Source organism: Parastagonospora nodorum, assembly GCF_000146915.1.
Source record: "Parastagonospora nodorum SN15 chromosome Unknown scaffold_6, whole genome shotgun sequence".
NCBI lineage: Eukaryota > Fungi > Ascomycota > Dothideomycetes > Pleosporales > Phaeosphaeriaceae > Parastagonospora > Parastagonospora nodorum.
Genome location: NW_001884554.1, coordinates 17,185 through 31,647, shown reverse-complemented (window position 1 = coordinate 31,647; position 14,463 = coordinate 17,185). Strand labels below are relative to the sequence as shown.

Sequence of the window (14,463 nt, the reverse complement as noted above, 5' to 3'; positions counted from 1 at the left end):
CGAACTGTAAAGACAATGATTGTCTCTTGGGTGTAGGCGAGTCGTTGAGGAAGGAGAGGTCCTGCCTACTGAGATCGCCCTGATCATCTCGTCGTTGGGATGCGCGCGAAAGAACGAGTATTGTCAGCCCCGATCCGCTCCGGATCCCTGCGCCAGATGTCCCTCATCATCAACAAGTACTACACAGCTTCTACGTTGAAACGATGTATGGACCCCCTGATCGCCGACTTAGACCTTTTGAACCCCGAGAAACTCGACCCTCCCAGGATACGCATTATATTTACCTGCCTCAAGGGCATCGTCCTTCGCAGCAGTCCCATCCTCAGTACACTCTACACAACTATACTAAACCTCCTCTCTCATCCACAATACGGTACGGCCGTCGCCCACGGATTCTCCACGCTTCTTCAACCCGACGACCTCTTGATCAAGCAAAACCACTGCCAGATCCTAGGTCTACACAAACACAAGACTTTTGCGCTCTTAGTACCAAGCATAACACAGGCTTTCAGAGAGGCGGATGCGCAAACGAAGCCAAATTACCTCATTGCGCTGGCCGGTGCTTTGCGATGGATGCCTTTTGACATTGTTGTCGAGGAAGTAGCCCAGCTGACTACACTGCTCTTGCAATCCCTCGACCTCAAATCCGCTGATGGTGTCAAAGAAGCAGCCCATCGGCACGCTTAATGAGCACGTTGAGCGAAAAGCCTGCAGGTGCTGGAACGAACACGCCTAGCGCACTGATTATCGCGACTTTTGACCAACGCTACGGGCAAGGGACCAGCGGGTGTGAGGGTAGCAGCGCTGCGGGCACTGACGCTCGTGGCGGAGAAGTTCAAGCGCGAGACAGTTTTGCCATATCGCAGACAAGTGGTCAAGAAACTGATAGTCGCGCTGGATGATGGGAAGAGAGAGGTTAGAAGCGTGGCGGTCAAGTGCCGGGCGAAATGGCTGGGTATTGATGACGAAGATGATGATTAGATATGAAATGCAGGGACTTTGTAGTTTGAATCAAACAAATCATCTCGTCTGTATTGAACACTTTTTTTTTTTTGGATGTCAAGCGCCTATTGCAAGATGGTATAATAAAATCCCTACACCGCGTTCGATCGAAAATGCCTTTTTAACGCCATCCATGCAATGTCTCGTTCTTTTTCGCGTGTACTGATTTAGACACGCGCCTTCTTGGGCGTCGCCTCGTCATCTACACTCTCTCCACCGGTCTCATCACCTCCAGTCTGTACCGTCTGGACATCGTTCTCGTCCCTGTCTCCTCTACTCCTCTTGAGACCCTTCATCTTCCTTGTCTGCATGGTGCCCAGGTCCTGCTTACCCACATGGATCTTACCAGTCTTGTCTCCCATGACATCCGTGTCGATGTTCTTCTTCGTCCTCGGCTCGGCACCCTTTGGCTTCTTCAGCGCCGCCTTCATCATATCCGCATCGGGGAACTGTTCGCGACCAAGCGAGAAGTCCATCCTGGGGCCCATTTCCTCGACCTCGACACGGGGCAGCTTTTGTCCCGAGCGCTTGGTGCGGATCAAGTAGAATCGCAGCTTGATTTCGGGGTTTTGCTTCGCGTCGGTGGGTTCTTGTGCGGAAATGCTGATCAGGTATTGTAGGCCCTCGACGTCGATTTCCTCGGCGTCTTGGCCTTTGAAGAAGTCGATGAACAGGCTCTTCGCAAGCGTGTACTTGGTCTGGTTCGGGTCTTCGAAGACAGTGCCGTGGAAGGCTAGGAGGGGCTTGAGGCCGATCGAGGGCTTCTTGTTCTTGAATTGCTGGAGGGTGCGGAAGGTGTCGGGGTTGATGTACAGCTCGAGCATGTCGAGGATCTTGTGGGAGAAGGTGCGGGCGAGGGTGAGGCAGTGTGGGCGCTTCTTGGAGTGGAGGGAGAGCATGATGAGGGAGGTGTCGTTCTTGAGGGAAAAGAACTCGAGGGCTGTGGGATGTTAGTACTCTGCAGTCGCATTGTCGCATATGGTATGGGACGTACAGGAGGCATCGTCGAACGGGTGGATGTCGTTCTTCTTGGTGAACCTCTCGCAGAAGGGTCGCTTGAGCGTGCTGAGATCGGCGACGGCGAGCTTGAGGATCTGAGACGTCCGTTGGCCCGTCACGAAGAGGGTCGTCTTGGGGTTCTCGTTCTGCTGCGGCTCGCGCTTTGCCATTGCGCGCTTGGCGCGGGCATTTTTGGGTTTGCTGGGAGAGATGTCAGCATGTCATGTGCTTGATGCTCTCTACTGGACGCTGTGCGTACACTGTCTTCAACATGTTGTCGCTGCTTTGGTGTATGTCGGCAACCGCGAACTCTTGGCAGTAACTTTTTCTTGAGAATCGATAACGGGCCGGCGAAAGGGTTTGTCCGATCTGATAAGCCCGGCGGCGGCGAGTTCCGTGGTGGAGGGGCGCTCTCACTGGCTTTGGTTCCGCACATCGGCGGGGCAAAGCGCAAGAGCAAAGCACGTCAGAGAGTCGACTATTACTTATCAGATCATTATTTGTGAGCTGCTTCTCCGCGCTTTTGCGTCTGCCACAAGACTCTGCTCTCTCAACAGCTACTCCCCCTCCGAGTCTTGTATTCCATTGCGCGCCCCTGCACGCTTTCCACTCCAAAACTCAAACACTGCCATGGCGACCATTCAAGACGTTGCCGACGAGCAGGCCTTCCTGTCCACCATCTCCACGCTGCCCGCCTCCACCCTCGCCGTCATATACTTCCACGCGCCATGGGCCAAGCCATGCGAGCAAATGTCCATCATCCTCAAGACGCTCGCCAGCACATACCCCGCCGACGCGCCCATATCGTTCCTCGCGCTCAACGCCGAAGAAGTCCCAGAGGTTTCCGAAGAGTACGACGTCACAGCTGTTCCATACATTGTGCTGCAGAAAGACGGCAAGACGCTAGAGACAGTTTCGGGGTCCGATGCCGCCAAGGTACGAGCGGCGGTGGAGAAATATGCTGGTGCGGGCTCAGGCTCAGGTGACTCCAAAGCAAATCTGCCACCAGCGCAGACAGTTACACGACCAGCGCAGACGAATGGCACGGACAGCGCGGGCAAGAACTTGGCCGGCTATGCGCCAGGCGCCCAAGATCCGAACACTGCGCCCGAGTACAGCGCGAGCGAGCACCGCGAGGGCGAGCAGCAGACAAACAAGGAGGAGCTGATGAAGAGGCTAGGCGAGCTTGTCAAGGCGGCACCCGTCATGCTGTTTATGAAGGGCACACCAAGCGCACCGCAGTGTGGCTTCAGCAGGCAGACGGTCAGCGTACTGCGCGAGAAGGGCGTACGGTACGGCTTCTTCAACATCCTGGCCGACGACGAGGTTCGGCAGGGTCTGAAGGAGTATGCGGATTGGCCAACTTTCCCACAATTGTGGGTGGATGGTGAGCTGGTTGGCGGTCTTGATATTGTAAGTTCTTCTGTATTGTACAACGAATCACAAACCCATGTTAACAGTTACCCTAGGTCAAGGAAGAATTTGAGAACGACCCCGAGTTCCTCTCACAGTATTCACGTTCAACAAAGCAGCGGCTTAGAGACCTCGACCCACATACCATCTGAGGAACGAGCGATGATGAAATCGAGCCTGCAAGTCACACCAAACAAAATGTCAAGACTAGGAATATGGGTGTAGGAAGAGCTCAAGAGATAATGTCTGTCCCAATACCGTTGATAAGGATTGAACTCTAAGTGTACTTGTGCCGGCTCAAGCCGACGGCTGGATACGATGTTATGATCTTTCTGGTCTCCTGCTTCCATGGAACGCAGTTTGTGAATACATTTACTTTCCACCTATCCACCTAGTCTTCACGCATGCACCCGTGGTTATCTTGGACCACAATTTTTCTCTGCAGCTTGATCGCTTCTTCGCTCTAGTAGTTTAAATGTACAGACATGTGTTGGCACTCTTCTCCAGATGCATGTACACGCTTATTTGCCAGACTGACACCGCGCCGTTCAATTCATGACCTATTTCCCCGTACGACATGTCTCCACCCACTAGTTCTGTACCATGACTTCACTCCGGCTCAATTATTGGTGTAATCATCCTTCAGGTCTGCCAGCAACTTTGGCAATACTGTATCAGTATACGCCCAAAGCGTACTGCTGTATGGCGCACCCCATATAGACCCCGTATACCACATATTTTTATATCCCTGAAGCGAGTACAAGTCCTGCACAAACCCTTCCTTGAGCTGCGCAGCGCTCTGCTTCCACACCGGCCTGGTGTGATCGCTCATCGCCTTGAACTCCATCGTACAATTGCCCGTCACGGTTCCAGCGTCTTGAATTTTCTGCACGCCTTCTGCTACCAGCCTTTTATACTCTGCTGATGAAATCGTGTAGTTTGCTCCAAGAATGACGCGGAACAGACCAAGCCCCGTGGGTCCAGTTGAGTCGAAACGCAGAGAGTACGGCCAGTCTTTGATCGCGACTTGGTTGTTGGGCAATACTGCTGAGGGTATGTAATTGATCGAGAAGTTCTCTGGTATGCATGATATCTTGGCAACGCCGATCCATTCGCCGTCAATGGCCCATTGCGAGAAGATGCCTTTTTCTTTGTCGTCGAGATCGTATGGCGCAAGGGCGGTGAGGCTTGGAGGTGCAGTGTATAGGATGCGTTTTGCGTTGATTTGATATTCTTTATCACCTTGCTTGACTCGTAACGTCGCTCCGTTGGAGTCTCGCTGGACGCTTTGGACAGTGGTCGAGAGAAGGACGTCTTTGTGGAGCAGAGCCAGAGCACGTTGGTAGATGAGACTGTTACTTTCGATTGGAAGAAAAAGCTCGCCGTCCAAGACTTGCCGAGTGAGTGTTGCACCAAAGGCTTGCATCAGATTGAATGTGAGCAGGTGACGGATGCCTCCATATCCAACGCCGGAGATGGAGACGATGCGCGGTATGGCGGCCTCGAGTTCATTCTGCTTTACAAAGTCCTCGACAGGCACCAGAAGCTCCGCTGGAATATCTTGCGGTTGTGGGAAGTTCCAATATCCGGGCTCGAGTATATATTCGTACTTGATGACGATGTCGAGCCATCGCTTCAGCGCTGCAGTTGTAGCATTGGCAGCTGGTGAAATATAATCTTCCAATCTCGATCCCGTTCCGACGTCAACATTGATGGCCGTCAGTCTTTTGGCAGCAAATGGCAATGTGCTGATGTTGAACCGCGCATAAAAATCGAAAGCGGCTTGATTGCGTACGTATGACTGTACACCGTATTCGAGCGTGGTCTTCGTCTCGGGTACGGTGTACGTGCTGACATGGCCTCCAAGGTGGTCTCTTGGTTCTATCACAATGATACTGGTATTGAAGTCTCCGCGTAGCCTGACGGCACTGTAGGTCCCCGTAGCCCCTCCGCCTACTATGGCAATTTCGACATTGAATACCTGTCGTTGATCCGAGCCAGAGAATTCAGTAAATGCTGAGATGCTTTGAGCACTGGCGCACAGCATAAGCAGAGTGATTCTTTTGAACATGTCGCGATCGTGGAATTATAACAAAAAGCTACGAGCGATAAAGCTGATGTCTTAAGTAATGCTCCACAAACCAAATACAAGGACTGGTAGATGTCATTGCCGGAGGTTAATCTACCATTTCATAGCATATTTACACGTTACACAGCGGCTAAAAGGAAGCTGACGGCGTACAAAGCGCAGTACAAGCAGGAAAGCACACTTCAGGATGCGCGAAGTATTGCATGCAGACAGGCGCATATCTTGAACTGGTTTTAGATGAGCCAAGAACTCGTTGAGGCATTGTTTATGTAGGGACCGGTCTGGCTGGCTGACATGCAGATTCCACGAGGGGCTCCAAATCCTTCGTTCGCTTAGTTGGTGGCCTGAAACCTTGAGCTGTTGCCTTTAAGAAAATCTCGAATGAATGGCAGAAGTCTGTAGCTAAAGTACTCAAGCGTGCATGCAGGCGGGCGAGTATCGTAGTGAAGGTTTCGCGAAAGGAAAGTCACTGCGCCTCCAAAAGACACGCCGTGCCGCTCGGACAAGAACCCGAATTCATTGGTCATGCTTTCTTGAAGATGGAAACTCTGGCGATGTGGAAGTTGATGTGTTGGAGATGATGCAACCTAGGTCGGCACTAATAGCGTTCCCGCCTGCCGCGCGTGAGTGGGGCGGAGAGCGCGCCGGGTACGGCCTCACCCTCGATGCATCGACTCTTCACGGACCTTGCTGCGCCCAGCCATCTCCATCACAAATTCCCAAAGACGGTCACGCGCATCTATACGACTCTCAACGCAACAGTTTGCTTCCCAACGACCTAGGTAGCGAACACCCTTGGTCGGATATGCCCGTGGTACCCATGAACACACAGTGCGTTTCCTCTTTGTAGACTCTGCATACGCCCAACCCTCTCACCCACTCTGTAGCTCTTTCCTATAATGCCACGGACTCTCTCTCTGTCTCTTTATTCCTCTATGTCGCTGTCTACCGTGTTCGTGCTCTTCGGCACCTGAACGAGGCCACCCCCAACTTGCAGATCCTGATATCAGAGCATTGTCGGACTCATCTCAAAGACCTTATCTTTTCAAAAGCTGGTCTCAATTCGTGGGCGTTTGTCGGCATATAATATATCATCCTCGTCATCAGTTTGACATGTGGGCCGAAACGGCACGGCATGCTCGGGGCTTTCGGTAGTCGCCCACCGGAGTGAAGGGTCGGCGAGTGGTGGATACTATGAACAGGTATAGAACGGTAGGGCTTATCGTGAACGGCCGTCAGGGACCGTCGGCCAGTGTCAATACTACTCGCCGTTAGTTGTGGTCAACCCTGCTCGACTTGGGGTAGGAGAGATACATGTACAACGTTTGACTCGTCAACCTTGTCCTTATCTATCGGCTTCAACTGTAGTTTCTTTACCCCCATACACCACACCGGAACGATACCGCCGTCGCCGTCTTCGGGCCTCATGTCAGGTGTTTTTGAGTCTGGCCCTGTTGCTTAGCGAAGTCGCTGTGGCTCTGCAAATAGTGGATTGAGCTCCACGTGGACGATCATGTCTTCCTTAGGCATAGACAGGGTCCCCAGGGAACGCCGCGGATCTATCAGTGGCAAACTGTTGTAATGTTCAAGCTACTGGAGAGTTTGTGCAGTTCGTTCTATGGAGGTTACCAAAGTATTGTCGCCTTGTGGAACGTGTTGAAAGGTATAAGAAGACTACAATCTTCTAATCGTGATACGACAAGCTTCGTCCAACTGTTCCCAACACTTCCTTCAGCCAGTAGAGCAGCATCTACGTAATTCCAAGTTCGCTTACTCGCCGGACGTTGTGCGATCGCATCCCGGTGCCACGGGCTTTCGGACATTTTTGGTTCCCCGACGTGCACCTGCATATTGTGCCGTGAATGCTTCCGCCCTAACCTCGCTTCTTTACGCCAAAGTATGCACCTCTCGGGTGAAGTAGACAACAACCTCCCATGTAGTGCTACAAGAAGCCCACGCTCCGATATCATCCTTGATAAGCTCCGTGTCTAGTTTGTGCGTGGCTTGCTACCCACCACACCTCCACCTCCACAAACCGAAGTAGCGTCAAAGGCAGCATGACACGGATCGCCCGTCTTTTTCACCGAGCAGCGCAAAGACTTCCATTTACGTAAATATGGAGATACGCAGGGTCTCTAACGGCGACACTTGCGTTCGGGAGCTACGAACTATGCAGATACGAGCTATCGCGGAGAATAACTTCGAGTCAAGAAACGCGAGGTGCCTATGATGTGGATACAGTGGGAAAAAATTGCCATCTAGGCAAAGATTACGAACTAGCCGAAGTCAAGATAGGAAGACTACCTTGTACAGAGAAAGGTTGGTCGAATATAAATACCTTGACGACTGACCGATTGTTCAATATCCTCAGCCATCAAGCAATTCTCAACAACCTCCTGGAACTTGCGAAGCATTCGTGACAATGCGGGCCTCTTTCAACACCGTTCTCCTTGGGCTGTCACTATGCTCTGGCATCGCAGAGGCGATGCCAAAGGCCCCATGGGTCGAGCAACACGCCAGGACCCGAGGCAGAAAGCATTTCACTGCGTCTGTCGAGAAACGCAATGTCACTGAAGATCCTCCGGACTGTGTGGCTCCAAAGGCTCAATTGACCAAAGCCCCCAAAGCGAACATTTGGGGTGGGTTGTCAGGACCGGAAGCCTCTGGGGTCGTTTCGTGGCTTTTCGCACAGCCAGAACTGAACTTGACCGAGTCGGAGAAAGCAAGCAACTGGGATAATACCATGTGAGTGCTATCCGTGGAACAGGCGCGACATCGAGATGCCGTTTGCTGACATTTACATGCAGTGTCACAGTCGAGCTCCTGATGCCCAACAAGACTGATGCACTTGCTTATATGGACACAAACGCTACAACACCAACACGTTATGCGAGAGCTGTACTGGACATTCGTGCGACCGAAAACGCATACTTCCAGGAGATTCGCGTCGGACCTTTGCCATTGGTCAACGGTACCACCAAGTGGGAACCACTGGATTACACGTGGACACGAAAGACCGGGGGAAAAGTACGCAATCTTGTTCCGGACGTCGATATTATGCACGACGAATGGCTTTACAAGATCGGTGCCGAAGTTGCAGATATTACCAAGGACCTTTGGAACATGACTATGCTGGGATTGGACAACGACACATTGATCACTTGGGGCATTGATCCACCAACCGAGGTCGATGGTCGCTTCCAGCGATGGGATCAATTTTGGAGTATGCCTCAAGGCATATTCGACGTCACCTCCAACATGCAGATGGGCCTCTTCTTCCTATCTGACGTGACGGGGAGGGATCCTTCCAAATGGACCATTGAGGGATGGTACTACAACGGCATCTTTTATGAGACGACCGAAGAATTCAGGACTGCCTACTTTAGTGGCAACTTCGAGAAACTCCTAGGAAACGTTGATGGCGAGTGGGCTCATACTGATCAGCGAGGCCCGATCCTGCCCCACGACACAAAGACTCCCCCAGTGACAGTTGCTCCTCAGGGTGCCAGGTTCTCCGTCGACCATGAGAATAAGTACGTTGAATGGATGGGCTGGAGTTTCTACATTGCCTTCAAGCACGACACAGGCATGACCTTCCACGACATTAAGTACAAGGGCCAACGAATTCTGTACGAGCTGGGAATGCAGGAAGCTCTCGCTCACTACGCTGGTAAGTCCTGTACTGATAATTTCTCAATCTAGTATGTACCGGCTGACCATCACAACTAGGAAGCGATCCTACACAGGCAAACTCGGCCTACTTGGACAGTCTGTACGGTTTCGGGCCATTCGCATTCGAACTTCTCAAGGGTTACGATTGCCCCTCTTACGCCACCTACATAAACTCCAGCTTTTATGTTGCAGAGACTACGCACACCCATCTCAACAGCATCTGTCTTTTCGAATACGATGCCGATTTCCCCATGTCCCGTCACAGCACTGCCAACTACGTGGCGGCAACCAAGAACATTTACTTCACGGTCCGTTCCGTATCAACCATCGGTAACTATGACTACATGTTCACATATAACTTTTACATGGATGGCTCCGTGGGTATCGAGGTCCGAGCATCTGGCTACATTCAGTCCGCCTTCTACGCCAAGAACGAAGACTACGGATTCAAGATCCACGATCAGCTATCCGGCTCTCTACACGATCATGTCATCAACTTCAAGGCTGACTTTGACATCTTTGGCACCAACAACTCTGTACAGCTGATGGACCAAGTACCTATCAAGACCACGTACCCATGGTCCAAGGGTAGAGAGTACAGCACGATGAAGCTGGAAAGGCGTTTTCTTGAGACGGAAGACGAGGGCCGCTTTGATTGGCAAACTTCGCGACCACAAGAAGTCCTTATCTTAAACGAGAACGAGAAGACCCGACACGGAGAATACCGGTCTTACCGAGTCATGCCATATACAGGTACCGGCCATCTTACCATTGAAAACTCCAGTGTGCTTCTCAACTCCGCAAGATGGGCTGAAAGAGATCTAATGTTCTCCGTTGCAAAGGAGACGGAAGCGAGATCTGCTAGCATCTTCAACACCATGGACAAGGCTAACCCACCAATTGACTTCAACGAGTTCTTTGATGGCGAGTCTCTGCGAAACCAGGATCTCGTTCTTTGGTTCAATCTGGGCATGCACCACGTTCCACATACGGTATGTCCGGTCACGATGAACAGGTTTGAAGTTCCCGGACTAATATATCTTACAGGGCGATTTGCCAATGACAGTCTTCACAACAGCGCACTCCGGCGTTCACTTCACGCCAGTCAACTACTTTGAAGGAAGCCCAAGCGTTGAGACCGTTAACATGGTCCGCATCAGGTAGGTTCACACTGTACAAAGCCAGCACGTTCATGTACTAACCTCTATTGTAGCTACAAGAACGGTACCACATCCAGCGTCACGTCATTCCAGCAATCGAACGAAGTATGTGAGTTGGATTATGAGCCAGCTCACGTGGATCTGTGGGAGTACACGGGTGATGTTGTGGTTCGGAAGTACCCGTATGACCCGAGCAACCCTTACTACTTCACCACATTGGACATACCGTTGTAAGTGGAGAGCTATTTGGACCTGATGTAGATATGGTGGGGGAGAGGCTAGAGCCAGAATGTCTGGGAAGAATCAAGTACGGCTGGTGGATAGGTTTCATCGGATGAATTATGTCCGATAAGCTCATGTGTTATTACGAATCGGTGCAAGGGGAGCTGAATTTTAAATCTTAATCAAATTTCGATCATCAAATTTACGAATGCTGTTTCCTTAACGGCCAACATGTTTTAGCTCTAGCCATCTGGCCGGTGGATATACGATCATCGTCAAACCCATTGCCACTGGCAGACCGAGGTCGGCACCGTTGCCAACAAGCGCAGCAATCGGGCCAGTGAACCAGGTCTGATACATACAGAGCACAGCACCCACCCAGCCAATAACGAAAGCGAACAACGCAGCGAATCCGTGAGGAAGCAGGTCTCTCCTGTTCCAGATCTCCCAATCATAGCTGCCTTTACGGAAGATGTATTCATCTTGGGCAGTCATCGTGATCCAGATAATAGTCCTAAGATGTGAGAGTACGAAGTCAGTGTATGTCTCGTATGCAGTTCGTACATGTAGTTACGTACCAGTATCCAATTAGCGACAGCCAATTGATGAAAATATCAAACAGATTGTCTCGTCCGGCTATCGCAATAATCGTGAATACAATACAGCTGAATGTACTCCAGATTGGTCGGGGAATTTTGGCCCATGGTGCACCCAATTGTTGCCAATTCAGTGCTGCAGCATAAGTTCCAGGAATGTTGTTCGCCGCGATGCACACGGCTAGAATTACGCAGCACAGGTTGCCGAAGGAATTGAGCGGTTTGTAAGACTCTACAACTAATGCTCCAATACCGTGAGATTCGAATGCTTGTTCCCAAGATGGATTGAGGAGGAGACCCGAGCCTAGTCCAATACCAAGGAATTCGATCAAGAGTTTGCCTGCGGTGATACCACAAGTTGTAGCTGCGAAAGTACCCCAGCGTTTGGTAGTCTTGGGATAGTACACCACGTAGTCGGCTGATGCGGAGGACCAGCTCAGTGGCCCTGAAGCAACCAAGAAGAAGTAAGAAAGGCGATTGCCGTGCAAGACCGCTCCATTCCCTCGTGAAGGGGTCGATGTGTCGAAATGCGGGCCAGCGACGCCAATTAAGACGAAGAGGACAAGTACAGTAGGTGCCCAAACAAATCTACGGAAACAGTTAGTCTATATTGGAAGTATGCACACGACACGTTGCTCACTGTTCAAACTTGTAGAACCATTTGATGCCGAAGGTCACCACTACCCAGGTGATGAGTGCGACGATAACGATACCGACGATGACTGACATCCCTCCACCATTTACCGCCGAGAGCAAGAGACCACCAACTAAGCAGTCAATCAGGCCATACCCAAGCTCAATACAAAGATTGAGAATGACGCAGAGTTTCGAAGGCCACCAGCCCATGGTGTATTTTGCGACATTCAGGGTGCGCAGGCCAGATCGAGGTCCGAAGGTCGATATGTATCCGGTACATAATGAGCCGAAAATCGTTCCAAACATACAGATGCTAAATCATAATCAGGAAGTATTGGACGAACGACGTACATCCACCTACAGTATCGAGTCTGTGAGACCAAGGCCGTAGCTCACAGGACCAAGCACACCAAGTGTGAGCTGGTTGGCGGTGCAGTTCATCGAGAACCAACTTGTGACGCATCAGCTCAGCTTCGCGATATTGCGATGATCTTCTTACATTGTGAACATGTGAATATAGTCCTTGTAACTCATATCTCGCTCACGTATTTCCTCCGGTATCCTTTCGATACCACGAGCTTCAACACCACATACGGCATCAAGTCTATTGCAAAAGCGCTGCAGCGCATTTACAGGTTCGCTGATGCCAAGCTCAAGTGTTGCAGCGTTGACGCTCGAGGTTTCGAATTTCTCGAGAGCATCGGGGCTCTTTTCAGTGGCCATTGTAAGGTTGCCGTTCGCGCGGACGATAATTGTTCGAACAGCAACAGCAAGAAAGACCTTTAGAAGGTATTTACCAGAAGTGTAGTGCTGGTAGCAACCTCGGTGGCAGAGGGGTTTTTCATTGATGCTCTTATTGCAGACTATAAGGCAAGTACAATCTCGTTCATAATCTTCAAGCCGTATCTGACCAATACTTCTCCATCACTGGGATATTCGCGGGCGGTATCACGAGAGTGGGGCGATCCAGTACTTTCTAGGTTTACGCCTATCTGAATCCGGGCTATCCTATCTTGACTATCAGCCATCTGAAGCTATAATCTGGGGTCAACGAGGGTAATCCCTACACAGCACGAGCCACTGATACAGTATGGTGGAGCATCGGAAGGAACACAACAGGTGGTAATCGTAGTTTGTTGCGGGGAAACCAATGTGCCGAGTGCGCGTCGGTCCTTCTCCCACTTTTGAAGTGAACGTTAGAAGCACAAGAGTGGGGAACGGAATGACGGGCAACAACCTTCTAGACTCGCATCTGCCAGTGGTAAGGAGGCTCATGTTATCTTGAAAGATAGGTTGGAATAGTCTTTGAAACGCGACTGCGCTGAGGAAGTAAGTCGAGCCACGATCTGGACGTAATCTTGGACACCTATTCCGCCCCTTGTCTTCATATATGTGTGTTTGTAGTGAAATCAATGGTCGGAAGACCTATGTTTCCTTGCTCAAAGTGTATGGATCTCAACGACTAGTTTCGCAAGATTGTATAAAGCCAGAGATGGCGTCTGCTTTCAATGTTCCGTCTGACCAGCTCCATGTGTCCAATTTGCCTAGGCCCAGGGGGGAAAAGCGGCGTCACGGCTCTTCAACCTGTCGCGAACCTGCATTGCGACAATCCTGACATCCTTCTCGGAAACATGTGAATCTACGCCGCTGCACCTTTAGTAGCCTGAGTATACCCTGGCACATACGTTAAATTGCTCTACATATCCAGGAATCGTGGGCCCTATCTGAGAGGATCATTCGTGGCCTGCTTCCCATATGGGCATGATACCGCAAAGTAACGTGATCAGACACGACGTCTGCAAGATCCGGCTACGATTTTTTGAACATCTGTGGGGTGTCTTACGACAGCAAGCGCGCGAATCTGATAGAGTGCGTAGGTAGATATCGTCAGATACCCGATGATAGACCGATCACTCTCGAAGCTGAATCTCGACGCGAAACACACAGAATGGTCTTCACAATGGGACAGCCGTGCTGCTTCTCATCACGTTGCTCGATGCTTCAAGATCGCGGCTCAATCACACGGGGTGTACGAGAGTGAACATTCGAAAGTGTCACACTGGTCCTGTCACGTCCGGTTTCGACTGAAAAGATAGTCACACGACATCAACTGAGGAGAAAATGTCTTCTTCGGTGGGGTGACGTTCCACGAGGTAGCTAAATGAAGTCCTCTTTAGAAAAATCCTTACGCGTCTTCATTGACGTCACATTACATCCGTCTTCGATGGGCTGACAAATAAACTGGCCGCTCTTATCTCGACACTGCCGACCAGTGAAGCATCTTCCCGTATGTTAATACCAGGAACTTCGATTGTTCCAGCCGTTTTGTGACTCACGGAGGACGGTCGATAATTTTCACACATCGCGGGAAGTAAGTTTATCAACATATTCTGGGAACGCATGCTATTGTATATATAGCCAAGCATGCTACTCCCATGAATGTTTTATCTCCTGGACCATGCATACTAAGACTTCATTGGTCGCTGCTTCTCAATATGCAACTCAAATTCGCTTTCATTGCTCCCGTGATCGTTTCGTTGGTGGCCTCCGATGCCACCATCGACGAGCTCATAACCAGCAGAAACGCGAGCATAACTCACTCTGCTTCGCTCCAGAAAAACACAATCAGGGGTGCATACTGGAATTACCACGGGTAGGTCTCACACTAGCGGAA

General features: G+C 50.9%; 7 protein-coding genes across 7 annotated transcripts in view; 3 read left to right on the top strand and 4 right to left on the bottom strand.

The window, feature by feature from the left end:
- Positions 1-687, top strand: part of SNOG_04094 (hypothetical protein) — a gene marked incomplete at both ends in the record, with an annotated part of 3,197 nt that extends 2,510 nt beyond the window's left edge. Inside the window, one exon of the mRNA XM_001794469.1 lies at positions 157-687. Coding sequence (XP_001794521.1) covers positions 157-687 — 531 coding nt within the window. The remainder of the gene's footprint in view (positions 1-156) is intronic.
- Positions 688-1,169: 482 nt separating this feature from the next.
- On the bottom strand, positions 1,170-2,274 carry SNOG_04093 (hypothetical protein; the record flags this gene model as incomplete). Its single annotated transcript, XM_001794468.1, has 3 exons — positions 1,170-1,942; positions 1,997-2,202; positions 2,261-2,274. The coding sequence occupies 3 exons, from the start codon at positions 2,272-2,274 to the stop codon at positions 1,170-1,172; spliced, it is 993 nt and encodes a 330-aa protein (XP_001794520.1).
- Positions 2,275-2,631: 357 nt separating this feature from the next.
- On the top strand, positions 2,632-3,801 carry SNOG_04092 (hypothetical protein; the record flags this gene model as incomplete). The annotated part of the gene is made up of 2 exons (XM_001794467.1): positions 2,632-3,414; positions 3,471-3,801. 2 exons carry the CDS (start codon positions 2,632-2,634, stop codon positions 3,564-3,566), a joined length of 879 nt encoding a protein of 292 aa, XP_001794519.1. The 3' UTR covers positions 3,567-3,801.
- A 232-nt stretch (positions 3,802-4,033) lies between these two features.
- On the bottom strand, positions 4,034-5,485 carry SNOG_04091 (hypothetical protein; the record flags this gene model as incomplete). Its single annotated transcript, XM_001794466.1, has 1 exon — positions 4,034-5,485. The coding sequence occupies one exon, from the start codon at positions 5,483-5,485 to the stop codon at positions 4,034-4,036; it is 1,452 nt and encodes a 483-aa protein (XP_001794518.1).
- Positions 5,486-6,548: 1,063 nt separating this feature from the next.
- Positions 6,549-7,326, bottom strand: SNOG_04090 (hypothetical protein; the record flags this gene model as incomplete). The annotated part of the gene is made up of 3 exons (XM_001794465.1): positions 6,549-6,695; positions 6,818-6,954; positions 7,278-7,326. The coding sequence occupies 3 exons, from the start codon at positions 7,324-7,326 to the stop codon at positions 6,549-6,551; spliced, it is 333 nt and encodes a 110-aa protein (XP_001794517.1).
- A 599-nt stretch (positions 7,327-7,925) lies between these two features.
- Positions 7,926-10,569, top strand: SNOG_04089 (hypothetical protein; the record flags this gene model as incomplete). Its single annotated transcript, XM_001794464.1, has 5 exons — positions 7,926-8,248; positions 8,311-9,169; positions 9,250-10,167; positions 10,223-10,335; positions 10,389-10,569. 5 exons carry the CDS (start codon positions 7,926-7,928, stop codon positions 10,567-10,569), a joined length of 2,394 nt encoding a protein of 797 aa, XP_001794516.1.
- A 1,577-nt stretch (positions 10,570-12,146) lies between these two features.
- On the bottom strand, positions 12,147-12,512 carry SNOG_04088 (hypothetical protein; the record flags this gene model as incomplete). The annotated part of the gene is made up of 2 exons (XM_001794463.1): positions 12,147-12,240; positions 12,289-12,512. The coding sequence occupies 2 exons, from the start codon at positions 12,510-12,512 to the stop codon at positions 12,147-12,149; spliced, it is 318 nt and encodes a 105-aa protein (XP_001794515.1).
- Between the last annotated feature and the right edge of the window lie 1,951 nt (positions 12,513-14,463).